The sequence below is a fragment of the Pteronotus mesoamericanus genome, unplaced genomic scaffold, assembly GCF_021234165.1.
Source record: "Pteronotus mesoamericanus isolate MK-2021 breed Mesoamerican mustached bat unplaced genomic scaffold, CSHL_Meso_final contig_166, whole genome shotgun sequence".
Lineage (NCBI taxonomy): Eukaryota > Metazoa > Chordata > Mammalia > Chiroptera > Mormoopidae > Pteronotus > Pteronotus mesoamericanus.
In genome coordinates this window covers 425,127-440,307 of record NW_026555066.1, presented here as the reverse complement: position 1 = coordinate 440,307, position 15,181 = coordinate 425,127, and the positions used below count along the sequence as shown (strand labels likewise).

The window sequence follows — 15,181 nt, the reverse complement described above, 5'->3', positions numbered from 1 at the left end:
AGAATCTAGTTATTGGCCTTGCATTACACCTGATTTTGTCCTATGCATCTCTGTTCTAACAAAGATCCTTAATTTAATTTTTTTAAATCTTCATTTTATTGCTGCTGATCATGACAACTAACTTGTTGATGTGACCAGGCCTACTGTTCTGCAGGGTGTTTCACCTTCTGGATTTGGTGTATTTGATACCTTGCAGTATAGTTTAACTTGTTTCTTTACTCTGTCTCTGTAAACTTATTTTTAGAACTAGAGGCTTAATGGAGCAATTTAAACATTATTGGGTAGGATATATCATAGATGATGTATGTCTCCTATTGTATAATGGGAAGACCTCTGAACTACCATTTTAATCATGATAAGATTGACCACTAGAGTAGAATGATAATCATCACTGTACTGTTGTATTTCACCCCCTCTTACTAGAAAGTAATCTGTGTTATTTCTTTGGCACTGTACAAATATCTAGTTCCCTATCAACCATATACTTACTAATAGTCTTAATGCCCATTGATAATCCTTGCGTGCATCAGTTAATTTCTTTGGGAGTTATCAGTGTTAACTTTCTAATTTCTGTCATTCCTTCTTCATTATTAGTGAGGATTTTTCTGTGATTAGCCCCAGTTCAAGAAGGAAAGTCTGGTTATTGTGAAATACAGTTCTTGCTGAAAAGGCAGAATAAAAACTCCATTTTTTCCCTTAAGTCACCAATTTTCAGAGTTAAATTTTAAAAATAGGTTAAATCACCACCTCAGATGTGTGTGAGTTTTCTCTGGTTTCCTATCTTTAAGTAGGATTATGGACTTGTGAATTTTCATTGATTCTTAAAATCAATTCTTGAATTATTTCGATCACTACAGTTATCCTTTTTCATGTTCTTTGGCCCGTGGGGCATCTTCAAGCTGACTTCTTTGTCCTTTTGACACAGCCTCATCCATTTTTAAAAACATTTAAAAGTTTTACACTCACAGTAGTATAAGGAGCACCATATGTCTCACCTAGACTAACCAATGGTTAACATTCTGTCCTATTTGCTTTAGTTACCTTCTCCACTACCCTTTTCAAGAGGTGAATGTGAGTTGAATCATTTGAAATTTGTTACAAACTACTTGATGCTTAACCTCTGAATATTTTAGCATGTTCTCCTAAGAACAAACGTTCTCTTATGTGGCTACAGTTACCATCATCACATCTAAGAAATTTACCATTAATATGATAGTACTCATTTATGAGAGTTCAGGCTATACAACACACCATTTTTGTTCTTTGACAGTGTGATGCTTCAAAGAAATTATTCTTTAGTCATTGTTCAGTTCAGTCATCATATTCTTAATTCTTAATTGTCATTCGTATTATTTCATTTTCTATTTTTCTAGTCCCTTGGATTTTTAGTGTCTTTATAACTGGTTTCTTAAGAGCTCATTTATAACTAAAATGTTAACTATGTTGCATGCATTGCAAATAAAATACCATGTTTTTGTTATTTTACTGTGCTGTTCTATTTTTTGGTTGTAAAGAAGTTGTGTATTGAAATGTGATCATTCTGTTTTTTTTAATATGATAGTACTAAATATATATTTCATATTCAGATATCCTCAATTATTCCAAGTGTATCTTCATAGCCTAGGGGAGAGGGTTTTGATCAGTGAGCATCATTCATTGCATTTGGTTGTCATAGGTCTCTTGTTATTTGGGGTTTTTTTTTTTAATACTTGAATATTTTGAAGAATCTAGAAAGCCAGATATCTTATAATAATCTCCCATAATCTTTCTTATGGTTAGAATCAGCCTAAAGTTTTTATGGCAAGAGCAGTACATAGTAGTACGTTTGCCCTTCTCAGTGTATCACATCAGGAGACATCTAATGCCAGTTTGTCCAATTATTGCTGATGCTAAGTTTGATCACATACTTAAAGGTTAGATTTCCACCTTTGCATCAGTAAGTTATTTGTGAGGTGGTGCTTTGAACTTATGAAGATCATGTGAATACCCTGTGCCCTGAATATTTTTTTAAGATTTTATTTACACTTCAGGAGAAAGAGAAGAAACATCCATGTGTGAGAGAGACCTCGATTGGCTGACTCTCACATACCCCCAAGTGGGTACCTGGCCCACAACCTAGTCATCGAACCAGCAACCTTTTGGTTCGCAGTCCAGCACTCAACCCACTGAGCCACACTAGCCAGGGCCTGAAGATTTTTAACTCAATGGTTTGAACATTCATTGGTGATCCTTGCCTGGATCGTTTACATTGCTGGTTGCAAAGTGATGGTGTTCTCATTTTCATTCCGTTGTATTAGGTGGCATTCTTGTAGGTTCCTTTTATATTTAATGTGTTATAATTATGATCATTGTTCTTTTTGTTGCTCAAATTATCTCAAATTTGGCCTATGGTAATGACCACATTAATTTTTTTTTTAAGCCTTCTTGCTTTTGAAAGACTTCTAGTGCAACAGTATGTCCTGAGCTTACCTTGTACCTTCCATGCCCTATTTTTGGGATCATTTGTACTCTGATGAGCCTTTTGTTGCCTTTTAGTGTGGATTTGTGTGTTCAGTCCATCTTTGTTGTCTTCCTTTATCTCAGCCCCAACATGGCCAACACAGTCAACGCTGCTCTGAAGCCTTTGGAAACACTTTCCCGGATTGTGAACCAGCCCAGTAGCCTATTTGGGAGCAAGAGTGCTTCTAACAAGAGCAAGGCTGAGCAGGATGCTCAAGGAGCCTCTCAGGACTCCAATAGCAACCAACAGGATCCAGGTAGGGAATCAGAGCCAGTGGACAGGAGCACTGGCCGGGTGGACATAGTTATTTTATGGGCATGGCATCACAGCTGTTCTGGCTTGGTATTGTTTCCCTGGGAACTTACTGGCCTTCCAGAGATCTGTCGTAGTGGCATGGGAATCTACCCCACAAAGAATTGCTTGAAATTGCAGCCTTATTTGGCAATCCTCACACGCAGCCTTGTCTTTTCCTTTGTCACCCATTCATTTATTCTCTGAGAACTCGTAAACTTGCCCAGGGAAGGAACCTTATTGTCTTCATGCTTGCCTCATGGTGCCCTGCCCATAGGCACCCTTTGATTATTTTGCTGGTTGGTTGATTGTTTCAGGCGAGCCTGGGGAAGCAGAAGTGCAGGAGGAGGATCATGATGTCACTCAGACAGAGGTGGCAGATGGGGATATCATGGATGGGGAGGCTGAAACCGACTCAGTGGTGATTGCTGGGCAGCCTGAGGTGCTCAGTTCACAAGAGATGCAGGTAGGGAGGCAGATCACCCAGCATACCCCTTTTGCGGCGCTGAACTAGACCCCCAAAGTAACGTGGGTGGGTGAGTACTTTAGATCCTTGCTGCCATGCTGTCTGCTTTGTAGAGGAGCACAGATGATGTGCTTACTATATGCTCAGTAAATGTATTTGTACTGTATTAAATGATGGGTGGGGGTAGGGTCAGGATGCAATGTACTATGATACGGAATCAATCCCAACAGGAAAACTAAGGACAGGTGAACTGTTGATGTAGAAAGCTAGCTTTTGAGCCCTTTGGGCCCAGGGTCTTTGCTTTACTTGGCTCTGGTATTAATGGAAGCTCCTAAACATTACTGCTGTGCCTATAACATCAGGTCTCACTGGGGCATTCAAAGAGCGGTCTTATAACAACCCTAAAGAAAGCATTGCAATTTCTGGAGCTGGCAGGAGTGGTAAGAAATGGGGCCTACAGTCCTAAGCTGCTAGCTCTAAGGAGATTTGCATGTATCCTGGATGGTATAAAGACTAACCTGCTCTCAGATAACTGGGATGGACCCATTTGAAGGACAGTCTGAGTGTGAATTGGCAGCACATCGTAGTTTCTGTGCTCTTAATATCACCAAATGTGTGGTATTTATATGACACCCTCTGTCACACATTATACTAAGAAATACATGCTCCCTTGCTGGCTTTTTTTAGGGTTTCAGTGCTAGCATAATGATACAGACTTGTGTGCATCTATATATGTTCTATTTCTCTCCAGGTTGAGAATGAGCTGGAGGACCTGATAGATGAGTTGCTTGAGAGGGATGGCGGATCTGGGAACAGTACAATTATAGGTGAGAGCCCCAGAACTGAGTATAGCCTCTTCCTTTGCCTCAGTCTCTCTTGGGAGGACCCTTTTTCTCATCATCTGCTTGCTCAGCTCTGCCTAAGGGCTCATAGCCAGCCTAGATTGCTGCTTGTCTTGATATTGACTGTCTTACAGATGAGAAACTCACAATCCATCTACAGACCTGTGGTGGGTCTGAAATGTTGCCTATGTGGGGGAGGTGGTGGGGGTGGCCAACAGTATAGATGATAACATCAGGCACATTGTTTATTATTCATGGAGGCCTAGAGAAGGTTGTAGTGCTATAGGGCGAGAAAGTGCTTTCCTTTCAGTTCAAAATTCAGGGGCTTTCTGCCTCTGAGTCTCAGTAGTGTAAAAAGAGTGGTCAGTAACTTAGGGTGGCCCTTTTTACAACTGAGAGGGAAAACGGCAAAGGGAACCTATTATCACCTGGCTCCAAGGGTCTATGTGTTACTTGTTTTTATTTTACTGACGAAGGAAATCAAAGGATTGATGGAAGTAGACAAGTATTCTTAAATTTGACAAGGCTTTTTCACACCCATTATTCTCTGTGGTTTCACAATTAGTGGAATTGGCAGGGCAGATGTGATCATCCCATTTTACAGATGAGGAAACTGAGACTCAGACAGGTAAAATAACTGGCCAAGCTCAAGTAGCTAGTCAACAGCAGAACCCAGGTCTTCTCCCTCATCCAAAAAAAAAAAAATGGATATCTGCTGGGTGTATGTAGCTACTTTAGGCACACCCAATCTGGAAAGGGAAGTCCTCTGTTGTTCAGTGAAGGCTCTGCTCTGTAACCTTCAGTGAGCAGAAGTGGAGAGGATGAATCACAAGAGGACGTGCTGATGGATGAAGCTCCTTCCAACCTCAGCCAAGCTTCCACCTTGCAGGCCAACCGAGAAGGTGAGAGTGCCGAGGCCAAAAAGGCCTCCCTTCTTGCCCTGCACGTCTGACAGATACTACACTAGGGTTTTCCTGGAGGCAGCTGCCCAAATGTGCAGAATAAGGAAGCATCTGTCTGCATGCGCTGACATACACCATCCACTTTATCCTCAGCCAGTTTTTCAAATAACATGTTACTACTGCTTGCCCAAAAATTTTGTCACTTCTTACTTGGTTCGCTTTCTTCTCACCCACCTGCTATCATCGCTCCAGATTCCCTCTTACCAACAGGATGCAGTCAATAGCAAAGTAGGGCTGGAAAGGCAAGGGGGCACCAGCAGACTTGGCCAAGTCCTAGACCATGGCTCCTCAAGCCTCCACATTTAGCCACCCTGCTCAGCGTGTTGATGCACTGATTGGCACTTTCAGGAAATTGGGGCTGGCTCACTAAGTCTGTATATCACCCCAGACCTGGTTCTTCCTCTCCTAGAGTCAGATACCACATCGCCTTCCCACTCAATCTGCTGGCCTACACAGTAGCCTGTTTTCTAGCTACTCAGTATAGTCCTCCAATGTGCTCCCTTTGTTTTAGATTCCATGAATATCCTGGACCCTGAGGATGAGGAGGAGCACACTCAGGAAGAGGACAGCAGTGGCAGTAACGAGGATGAGGATGATAGTCAGGATGAAGAGGAGGAGGAGGAGGAAGATGAGGAAGATGATCAGGTGAGGGGGGACTGTGTTTGGGGTTGGTTCAGACAACCTCTTCCATGGGAACACAGAGCTGGAAAAAGCCAACAGTCTGGGTTGCTAGCCTCAGCGCCTCTCTCCCTCATGTGCAAATGTGGCCATGACACCAGACTTCAGAAAATCCTTACCTCCAGCAATTCTCCATATCCTATTTTCCCCTTAAGGAGGATGATGAAGGTGAAGAGGGAGATGAAGATGATGACGACGATGGCTCTGAAATGGAATTGGATGAGGATTACCCTGATATGAACGCTTCTCCCTTGGTCCGATTTGAGCGCTTTGACCGGGAGGATGATCTCATCATTGAGTTTGACAACATGTTCTCCAGTGCTAGTAAGATACAGGGGCTCAGCTGGGTTTTATCTCTTGATCCTTATACCCTTCTCTAGGGTAAGCCAAGCAGTGAATGAAACAGCAGCTATCAATCTAATACAGACAGCACTTCTTTTCCTATGCCGACTTCCTGGGGCAAGGGATATCTGAATCCATCTCTCTCGATAAATGTATACTTAGAAGAAAGAATTGAGAGGCTGCTCTTGTTCTCTCCACTTCAGTAAACAGGCAGCCATTTTAGAGCCTGGACAGCTTGATGATTTGCTTGAATTTTTTAAAAAATGAAATATCAAGGCTGACTACGTCAGGCACCCATGTGCACGCTACAGTAACGGGGCAATCAATAATCCCTATGTCTGTAACACTGGATCTTGAGAGTTTGGATGGACACTTTTGAGCTTGGCATTGGGGAGTACATTTGAGCACATTCACTCTGTTCATCAAGGATGCGTCTTTCGGAGGAGAGAGTGAATCTCCTCCTTCCTTCCCCTTCAACGTCAAAGTTCCCTTTTAGCATCGAGTTCTTAAAATCAGCCTGTCTTGAGAAGGCAGGTCTTGACCCTAAATCACAAGCATGATATAGCAGGAAACACTGAACTGTTCTGGTGGGTTGTCTTGGCCAAGTAGTCTCTTACCTCTTTGAGCCTCAGTTTGTCACCTGTAAATGAAAAGTTGGAAAAGGAAAAAAAATGGGTTGGATTACATAGTTATTAAGATACCTTTTATTCTGTGATTTTCTTTGCATTTTTGTGATTTCCATCAGTCTTCCTTACGTTGAGCCTCTGTCAATTCAACAAATTGAACAAATATTTAAGGAGTGCCTACTGTGTCCTATATACTGGGAAGACTAGTGGAAAAAAAGAAAACAGCCCTTTTCCCTCATTGGAGCATATGGTCTATTAGGAATTATAAATAAACAGGAACTCCATTGTATGGTAAGAAAACAAAGAGTAAAGGTTAGTAAGCCAATCTGTAGAATTAGAGGAAGTGAAATCTAAGCCAAGAACAAAAGAGCAGGTGAAGAAGGGGAGAAGAGTCTTCAAGGCAGAGGGAGCAGCATGTTTCTGAGGGGCCTAGAAGCATCACTGTGGCTATAGTGTGGAGAATGGATTGGGAGAAGGTACTAGTTAGGAGGCTATTCCAGTATCTAGGTGAGAGATGGTAGCATGAGCTATGGTAGCATCAGTGAATGTAGATGAGGTGTGGGAATGAGGGAGAAAGGACAAAGCTCAGGTTTCCGTGTGAGGAAGTAAGGCCCAGGAGACATGGTTTTGCTTGAACAACCATGGAAGAGATTTCTTTTTGGCACTGACCCCTTTGCATATTGTCCTTGCAGCAGACATCCCCCCATCCCCAGGAAATATCCCTACCACCCACCCACTGATGGTACGCCATGCAGACCACAGTTCCCTGACATTGGGCAGTGGCTCCTCTACAACGCGTCTTACCCAGGGCATCGGGCGCAGTCAGAGGACCCTAAGGCAGCTGACAGCCAATACAGGCCACACCATTCACGTTCACTACCCTGGGAATCGCCAGCCCAACCCTCCTCTCATACTGCAGAGGTGAGTTACAAAGGCTCTTGGGCTCACTGGACTTCAGCATTGTCTCCACCTAGGGGAAGCAGTTCGTCACTTAATGCTCTCATCACACACAAATAATATATTTGTCGCATGTCTTTGTGGACTATATGTGCAGCCTTTTGGGGAATGCCAAATTATATAATGGTGTTCTTTTGCTTAAGTGTCCTGTGTATTCAGCAATCATTAAGCATCTCATATACCAAGCACTTAAAACTTTGGATATAGGCAGAGCAGGACTGATGCCCTAAGGCTTAGTGTTTAGTGCTTCTTTCATTTCTAAAATTACTTAAAAGTAACTTTAAGTGAAAGAAAGGGATACAGGTGTCATAATGGTCATTGTACAAACTACAGTGGGTGTGTAACGGAGTCATTATATCGTAACAGAGTGCCTGGCATCATCAGTGACACTCTGTTCCACGGACTCTGTAGTAATATGCAACCTCAGGCAGAATAAAGTTTGCAAACGTGACGAAGTAGTTACAAAAGTAACTAAGACTTAGTGTAATATGATCAGCCCTTAATAGTGTTACACATTTCAAGAGGATACAGAAAGGGCCTCAAAGTAACAAGTTGCAGGACTGCTATGTATCATAACCATGGCACCCTGCCATCACCCTACAGGTTGCTCGGTCCCTCTGCTGCTGCTGACATCCTTCAGCTGAGCAGCAGCCTTCCCTTACAAAGCCGTGGCCGAGCCCGCCTCCTGGTGGGTAACGATGACGTCCACATTATTGCCCGGTCTGACGATGAACTGCTGGATGACTTTTTCCATGACCAGAGCACAGCTACCAGCCAAGCAGGCAAGTGTGTGTGGTGAAAGGGGAGGGTGCACTTTTGTCAGATTCTACTTTTTCCCTGCTGAGGGAAAGCAGAACAGTGCCTGGAGAAAACCCCATCTTATAATACAAGCCAGAACCACTCAGTGACTTACCCCAAAGGCAACAAAAACTTTATGTCTGGGTACCTGTGATATGCCATACCTTGTGATAGCTACTGGGTCCTGTTAGGGAAATAGTGCGATTTTGGGGTCTGTTGATGCATGGCAGGACAGAGTCTCACTCTCCTTTGTTCCTCTGCAGGGACCTTGTCCAGCATCCCCACAGCCCTGACCCGCTGGACAGAAGAATGTAAAGTTCTCGATGCTGAGAGTATGCACGACTGTGTTTCAGGTGTGTGGTAACAGCTTGGTTATCAAGGCAGTGAGACCTCCAATGCTGGAAGAAATACCTGGAAAGTTGTTTCCTTGGTTGTCTGTGGCCACAAGCTCTCCCTCTTGGGTTCTCCCCGCTACCTCCCCTGAGTAGCTCCTGATCTTTGCTTCTTTGATCCAGTTGTTAAAGTGCCCATTGTCAATCATCTGGAATTCCTGAGGGATGAGGAGCTGGAAGAAAGGCGGGAGAAACGCAGGAAACAACTGGCTGAGGAAGAAACAAAAATAACTGACAAAGGCAAAGAAGATAAGGAGAACAGGGATCAGAGTGCACAGGTGATTCCTAAGGGCTGGGAGGATTCGTCTTTGGCTATGTCTGCCTTAACTTTCTATGATTTTGATATACATACGGCACCAAGGGCCATTGAAAAATCCTTGAACATTCACGTTGAACCTGAGAAACGATCCATTCCAAAGTTGCTGTATATTCACATGGTTGTGGCGGGGAGCGGCGAGAGAATTCAAACCCAGAGGGAAAATAATTTCTCTAACGTCTTGCTGGGGAAAATGATCCAGAACCAGAGCGGCTCCTGACTCACCAGTCACACTGTGTATTCTCTACCTTCAGTGGCTGCAGCTAGACAAGAATAATGACCTTGACTCAACCATGCTCTTGGTGGTTCAGTTCTGTTTCTCTCAGTAGACGGCCTTACCAAGTGTGTGGCAGGTTGCGGGGGGCCGGGGGCCTTACCAAGATAACCCTGTTCCTTATCTGCCTAGACATCAGAGCAGAGAAAACGTTTCTACCCAGAACCCCATCACCATATGTCATTTTCTCAAAATCTCTACCATGATTTTGGTTTAGAAAGAAGCTATCTACCTACCTTTTTCTGAAACTTCTAGAACCTCGAACAGTATAGCTTTAAAATACATGAGTAAAAGCTATTAGAAATACAAAGAAATTAAAAGACTTTAAACACTTTATTATATCCCACTCTGCAATTAGGATATCCAATAGATTAAAAATAAGGATATTGAAATGTTTGGTTATGATAACAAGCCTTATCTAACAAACACATTTGTATAGACCTTTTACCTAATAAACAGTAATAATTGTTTTAAACATGTGAAAAGGGATAGAAAATAAGCAAGCCTGGAATGTGATTGAAAAAGCTGGAGTAGACAAAAATGAACCCAGGGAAGGGAAATGTATATAGGTAAAACTTTCAGAAATTTCTGCTGGTCTCATGTTGCGTTCAGGTCATGTGCTATGTCCAGCCCAGCTCTAAAGTGGTTTTTACTATCCTTTCTTCTCATTCTTCAGTCAGCTACCTGGCAGTTTCCCCCTTGTCCCCAAGCCATCTTTGAACATGAGACATGAGTATGTGTGTGAGAAATGAAAGACATTTGCACACTGAAGTGCTCATCTTCCATTCCGGTCATTGAATACATAGATGGCATGTGTAGGGGGTGGTGACGATTACGGTCGACCTCTATCTTGCGTGCTTGCAGAATCCCACAATTGTCTGTCCCTTTCTTTGCAGTGTACTGCATCTAAGACAAACGACTCCACTGAACAGAACCTCTCAGGTAACTCTCCCTTCCTCTTCCCCTTCTTGCTATTTGGTTGGTTCTTTCTCCTGACCCTTCGAAGCAGCTGGCCCACATGGGCTGAAGATGAACACCAGTGCTCTGTGGGATGAGGTAGTAGATTGTATAGTTTTAGGGTCATACCCCATCTTGGAGATAACTATACAGTCTACTGTCTTTCCCACGGTGGTACACTTCCCCTCCGACGTGCTCTGTTCAACTTCTCGTTCTGACTGTACTATGCTGCCTTATGGCATGTGTAGTGAGTCCATGTGTCCTGTCCCCTTTGGTGATTACCACGGTGTGCTGCTTCATGAGAACACTTGGTGACAGTGGTTCCCCAAATGCCAGTCCGCAATGAAAATGAACAAAATAAGGGAGGTTTAATGAGTTTTTCAGAAAGCTGAATTTATTCAACTTTTAAAGGACTATTTTTTATAGCAATTATGTCCTTTCTGGTTGAGTTTCAAAATTATTTCTATGAAATGATGGTGATGGGATTTTGTTTCTTACTTGACTAAACTAAAAGTGGCTAACTCAACTTATCTCTTTTTACTTTTTACTTTCTATATAAATTTCATGGTTCTGTGGAATCTAAAAGTGTAGGAACATTATCTTGAGCAACCTGCTATTGGGGAAGGTAGCTCTGTGGGCTAAATGGTCTTACTGCCATATGCTTTCTATTCCTTTAAATATCAATAGCCATTTTGTGAGTCTGAGGTCCATGTGGTATTGTATGTCTCCCCCACCCCTATTTCCTCAGAACTTCTACTTCCCTATACCTTCTGTCTCCTTTGGCACTTGAGTTGGAAAATGATTGTACAAAAGCCTACACAATCTTTTTTTAAAGCAGTGAAAGAGGGTAGGTGCCCTGGTGCCCTTAATCTTAGCAAAAGGTCTTTGAAAGGGTCTGTCATCCAATAATGTGACCTCTTGCCCACCGCCCTTGCTAGAGGATTCTGCTTATGCCGGGGTGAGGTAGTAAGTTGTATTGTTGTGGGGTAGGGATTTTAGGCCCCAATTAGAAGATAACTATACAACTTACTACTTTCCCTGGTATGTGGCATATTCACAGTTAGTCTTTGCAAAGTTGCTTCCATCCGGAAGAATTGTAGATGTTTTTTGATCAAGACTGGAAGAAAAGGGTGGTGGAAGGGGGCAGGTGATATTTATAGAGTGGGGCAAATATAAAGTGATTTTAACTTTCCCTCTTCTTTCTGGGGCACAGAAAGGATTTAATTTTTAGGATCTACAAAGGAATCTCCAATTCTTGGGACTAAGATAGCACTGTGCCTCAGCCCTTATACTGGGTATACCAGACCAGCCACCAGCTGTTCCTTAAGAGCATTTGGTGGTCAGGGGGAACCCTGTATCACTAGCTGGGTGGGATACTTGTCAAGCCACATGTGCTGATTGAGTGGCTTTCCAGGTCCTTGGCTCATTGCCCCTTAACACACCTATTGTCATTCTTTCCGAGAAAGATGGGACTCCTATGCCTGACAGCTACCCAACAACCCCATCTTCAACTGATGCAGCTACATCTGAGTCCAAGGACACCCTTGTCACTCTACAGCCCTCACAACAGCAACCAACACTCCCACCCCCACCAGCCTTGGGAGAAATTCCTCAAGAGTTACAGTCCCCATCTGGAGAAGGGGGGAACTCTGCACAGCTGTTGATGCCTGTAGAACCAGAGGAATTGGGTTCTACACGGCCAAGTGGAGAAACGGAAACAACTCAAATGGAGTTATCTCCAGCTCCCACTATAAGTGAGTAGTTTCAGGGTTTGGTGGGGTGGAAGGGGTAGTACAGGAGGGGAAAATAGACATTCTTGTAGTTTCTCTTTCCTCTCTCCAATGAAATAGTAGAAGCTCAAGTCCTCAAGTAGTAGGATCTCAGCTCTCACATTAACTTTCTTAGCTAAAGTTGAGATTTCTTCTGTGTCCTCTAGTGATTTATGTTAACAGTTTATTGAGGTGATCACTCTGTTCCTGGGCTTATTATTTAACTTCTTCCAAAACAACCCTCTAAAGTACATGGTGTTATCTCCATGAATAAATTGAAACTTAGAAGTGAAATAATTAGCCCAAGGCCACTAAGTGGGTGAGCTGGGATTAAAATTCAGATTTATGTGACTAAAGCTTGTTCTCCATCAGTAGTTCAAGGAATGGCAAGCACATGACCCACACATACAGCTCTCTCTCCCATGTCAGCAGACATTTATCTCGTGGCACTATTTCCCATTGGTCTCAAATGGGGCCTCAGAATTCTCAGCAGTGTTCTGACAGGGTAAACTAAACCTGTTTGCCATTGCTGCTCTATACCATGCTGTCTATGATTGTGCTCTGGGGAGAAACCTTAAGATATAGGGGTTCTTTCCCTTCAAGGGACCTTGTTTGTTGAGATAAATAGAACCAACATGCATGTACAGTTGGTACCTGCAGGAGATATACAAGTGACTGGATCCCTTACCTGGTGTGCCCAGGGAATGTGTGTCATAGGCATGCCTGGAACACCATAAATGTTCAACAGATGATAGAAAGGACTTGGGCTGAGCCTTTTAAAGTAGGTGGCATTGAGAGAGGACATCAGGCTAGTGTGGTGTTAAAAGTAGAGAAGTGAGAAGTCTAATCTGGCTGCTTCTTAATTCCAGGCAGAGATCTAACCTCTCCATGTGACTTCCTCCTAGCCTCTCTTTCCCCAGAGAGAGCTGAAGATTCTGATGCACTGACAGCTGTCAGCAGTCAACTGGAAGGCTCTCCCATGGACACCAGCAGCCTGGCTTCCTGTACCCTGGAGGAGGCTGTGGGTGACACCTCAGCAGCTGGCAGTTCTGAGCAGCCCACAGCAGGCAGCTCTACTCCTGGGGATGCCCCACCAGTTGTGACAGAAGTGCAAGGCAGGGGTGATAGGTCAGGGGAACCTGCCCAGGCCCCTGAGAATGGGTGAGTATTGTGTGAGCAAGAGGAGGGCGAGATGTGTTGGTGGGTATTTCAAGCCATGTTCATACTTCTTAACTGATGCACGTGCTTTGCGCACTGGGGAAAATCAACCTGACTTCTGTGAGAAGGGGGTATTGTAGGAGTACTTTATGAATGGGAAAACATAACACAGAGAGCAATGTGAAAATGATTTCCTTCAGCTCTACTCCTGCGTCCTCTGAGAGTTCTTCCACCAGAGAGTCTGCTGTGGCCATTTCTGGAGCAGATTCCCGGGGAATCCTAGAGGAGCCACTGCCTTCAACAAGCAGTGAAGAGGAAGATCCCCTTGCAGGTGAGCTACATGTGTGCTCAGGCCATCTTGAAGTAACTGTTTAGGCTTATTGTAGCTCTTGGCGTGGAAATGCCCACCAGTCAAATAGTTCTATTCAGATGGAGAGGAGGCAGTAAGGGTATGCTGACGCTACGTGATGGAATGAGCACAGGCTTTGCAGTCAGACTGGTTTTTGCTCAAGTGCCCCTCCGCCACCTCCTGCCTTAGCACCGAGGGCCATTACCTAACCCGTCTGATCTTCTTGATACTGAGGAGGCGATAATAGCTACATGGTGGAGTCTCGATGCAAGTTAAGTGACAGTGTGCGCACAGAACCTGACACATAATGAGCTATTCTGAACCTGGGGTTGGTGGGCGAGTCCTGTGTGTCCTCTGCATGCAGCGAGGATAGAAAGCTGGTTTCCTCAAATAAGGCCATGGGTTTCTTTACTTCATTTACATCTTAGACATCAGTAGAGGTGTGAGTTCCTTCATATCTTGCATCTCCCTTCAGGTATCAGTCTCCCTGAAGGTGTAGACCCCTCTTTTCTGGCTGCTCTGCCTGATGACATTCGCCGGGAAGTGCTGCAGAACCAGCTAGGCATCCGTCCGCCAACCCGGACTGCCCCCTCCACAAATAGCTCAACTCCTGCAGTGGTGGCAAATCCAGGTGTGACCGAAGTGAGCCCTGAGTTCCTGGCCGCCCTGCCTCCAGCTATCCAGGAGGAAGTATGTGAGCGGGAAGCTGGTGGGGCCAGGCTGCCTGGCCGTAAGTATTCCCCCATTGACTTCTTCTGCTCCAAAGGTGCTGGCACAGCAGAGGGCTGAGCAGCAGCGACGGGAACTGGCACAGAATGCCAGCTCAGACACCCCCATGGACCCTGTGACCTTCATCCAGACTCTGCCCTCAGACCTGCGCCGCAGTGTCTTGGAGGACATGGAGGACAGTGTATTGGCTGTGATGCCACCTGACATTGCAGCCGAGGCTCAAGCTCTGAGGCGAGAGCAGGAAGCCCGGCAGCGGCAGCTCATGCATGAGCGGCTCTTTGGGCACAGCAGCACCTCTGCACTCTCTGCCATTCTCCGAAGCCCAGGTATGGAGGGGAAGCAGTGGATGGGCCCTGGAATGTCACACCTCAGCCACATGAGGCTCTGTTGTTCCCCTTGGTATTACCAGGACCTAGCTCACCACCCTGCTTCCCAATTTCAGTTTCCTCCTCCTTTTCTTCCAGCTTTCACCAGTCGCCTCAGTGGCAACCGTGGGGTCCAGTATACTCGCCTTGCAGTACAGAGGGGTGGTACCTTCCAGATGGGGGGTAGCAGCAGCCATAACAGGTACCTTTGTCTTTTATCACCTTGCCATATGATCTATCACATCTACAACTAGGCCATCTCCCATAATTTATAGGTGGAGAGGCTGGATGACGTCTCTAGGGTGTTTCTTGAAGTGGAGGAGCCAGATCTTTGGACTCCCCCTTCAGAAAGCCACACTTTTGATTTAGTGTAGCTACTATAGATCATAATCACAAAGGAATCCAAGCTG

At 44.5% G+C, this 15,181-nt stretch overlaps 1 protein-coding gene across 10 annotated transcripts in view; it reads left to right on the top strand.

Moving 5' to 3' along the window:
• Positions 1–15,181, top strand: part of HUWE1 (HECT, UBA and WWE domain containing E3 ubiquitin protein ligase 1) — a 160,934-nt gene that overhangs the window by 130,368 nt on the left and 15,385 nt on the right. For 7 of the 10 annotated variants that reach the window (XM_054565717.1, XM_054565723.1, XM_054565720.1 and 4 more), the window contains 17 exons: positions 2,584–2,756; positions 3,109–3,257; positions 4,009–4,084; positions 4,903–5,001; positions 5,573–5,706; positions 5,895–6,063; positions 7,400–7,628; positions 8,268–8,446; positions 8,726–8,815; positions 8,978–9,132; positions 10,341–10,386; positions 11,868–12,155; positions 13,040–13,331; positions 13,529–13,659; positions 14,153–14,367; positions 14,444–14,732; positions 14,871–14,973. In XM_054565717.1, coding sequence (XP_054421692.1) covers positions 2,584–2,756; positions 3,109–3,257; positions 4,009–4,084; positions 4,903–5,001; positions 5,573–5,706; positions 5,895–6,063; positions 7,400–7,628; positions 8,268–8,446; positions 8,726–8,815; positions 8,978–9,132; positions 10,341–10,386; positions 11,868–12,155; positions 13,040–13,331; positions 13,529–13,659; positions 14,153–14,367; positions 14,444–14,732; positions 14,871–14,973 — 2,817 coding nt within the window. The remainder of the gene's footprint in view (positions 1–2,583; positions 2,757–3,108; positions 3,258–4,008; positions 4,085–4,902; positions 5,002–5,572; positions 5,707–5,894; positions 6,064–7,399; positions 7,629–8,267; positions 8,447–8,725; positions 8,816–8,977; positions 9,133–10,340; positions 10,387–11,867; positions 12,156–13,039; positions 13,332–13,528; positions 13,660–14,152; positions 14,368–14,443; positions 14,733–14,870; positions 14,974–15,181) is intronic. The other 3 variants (XM_054565721.1, XM_054565724.1, XM_054565725.1) reach the window with 3 other exon arrangements.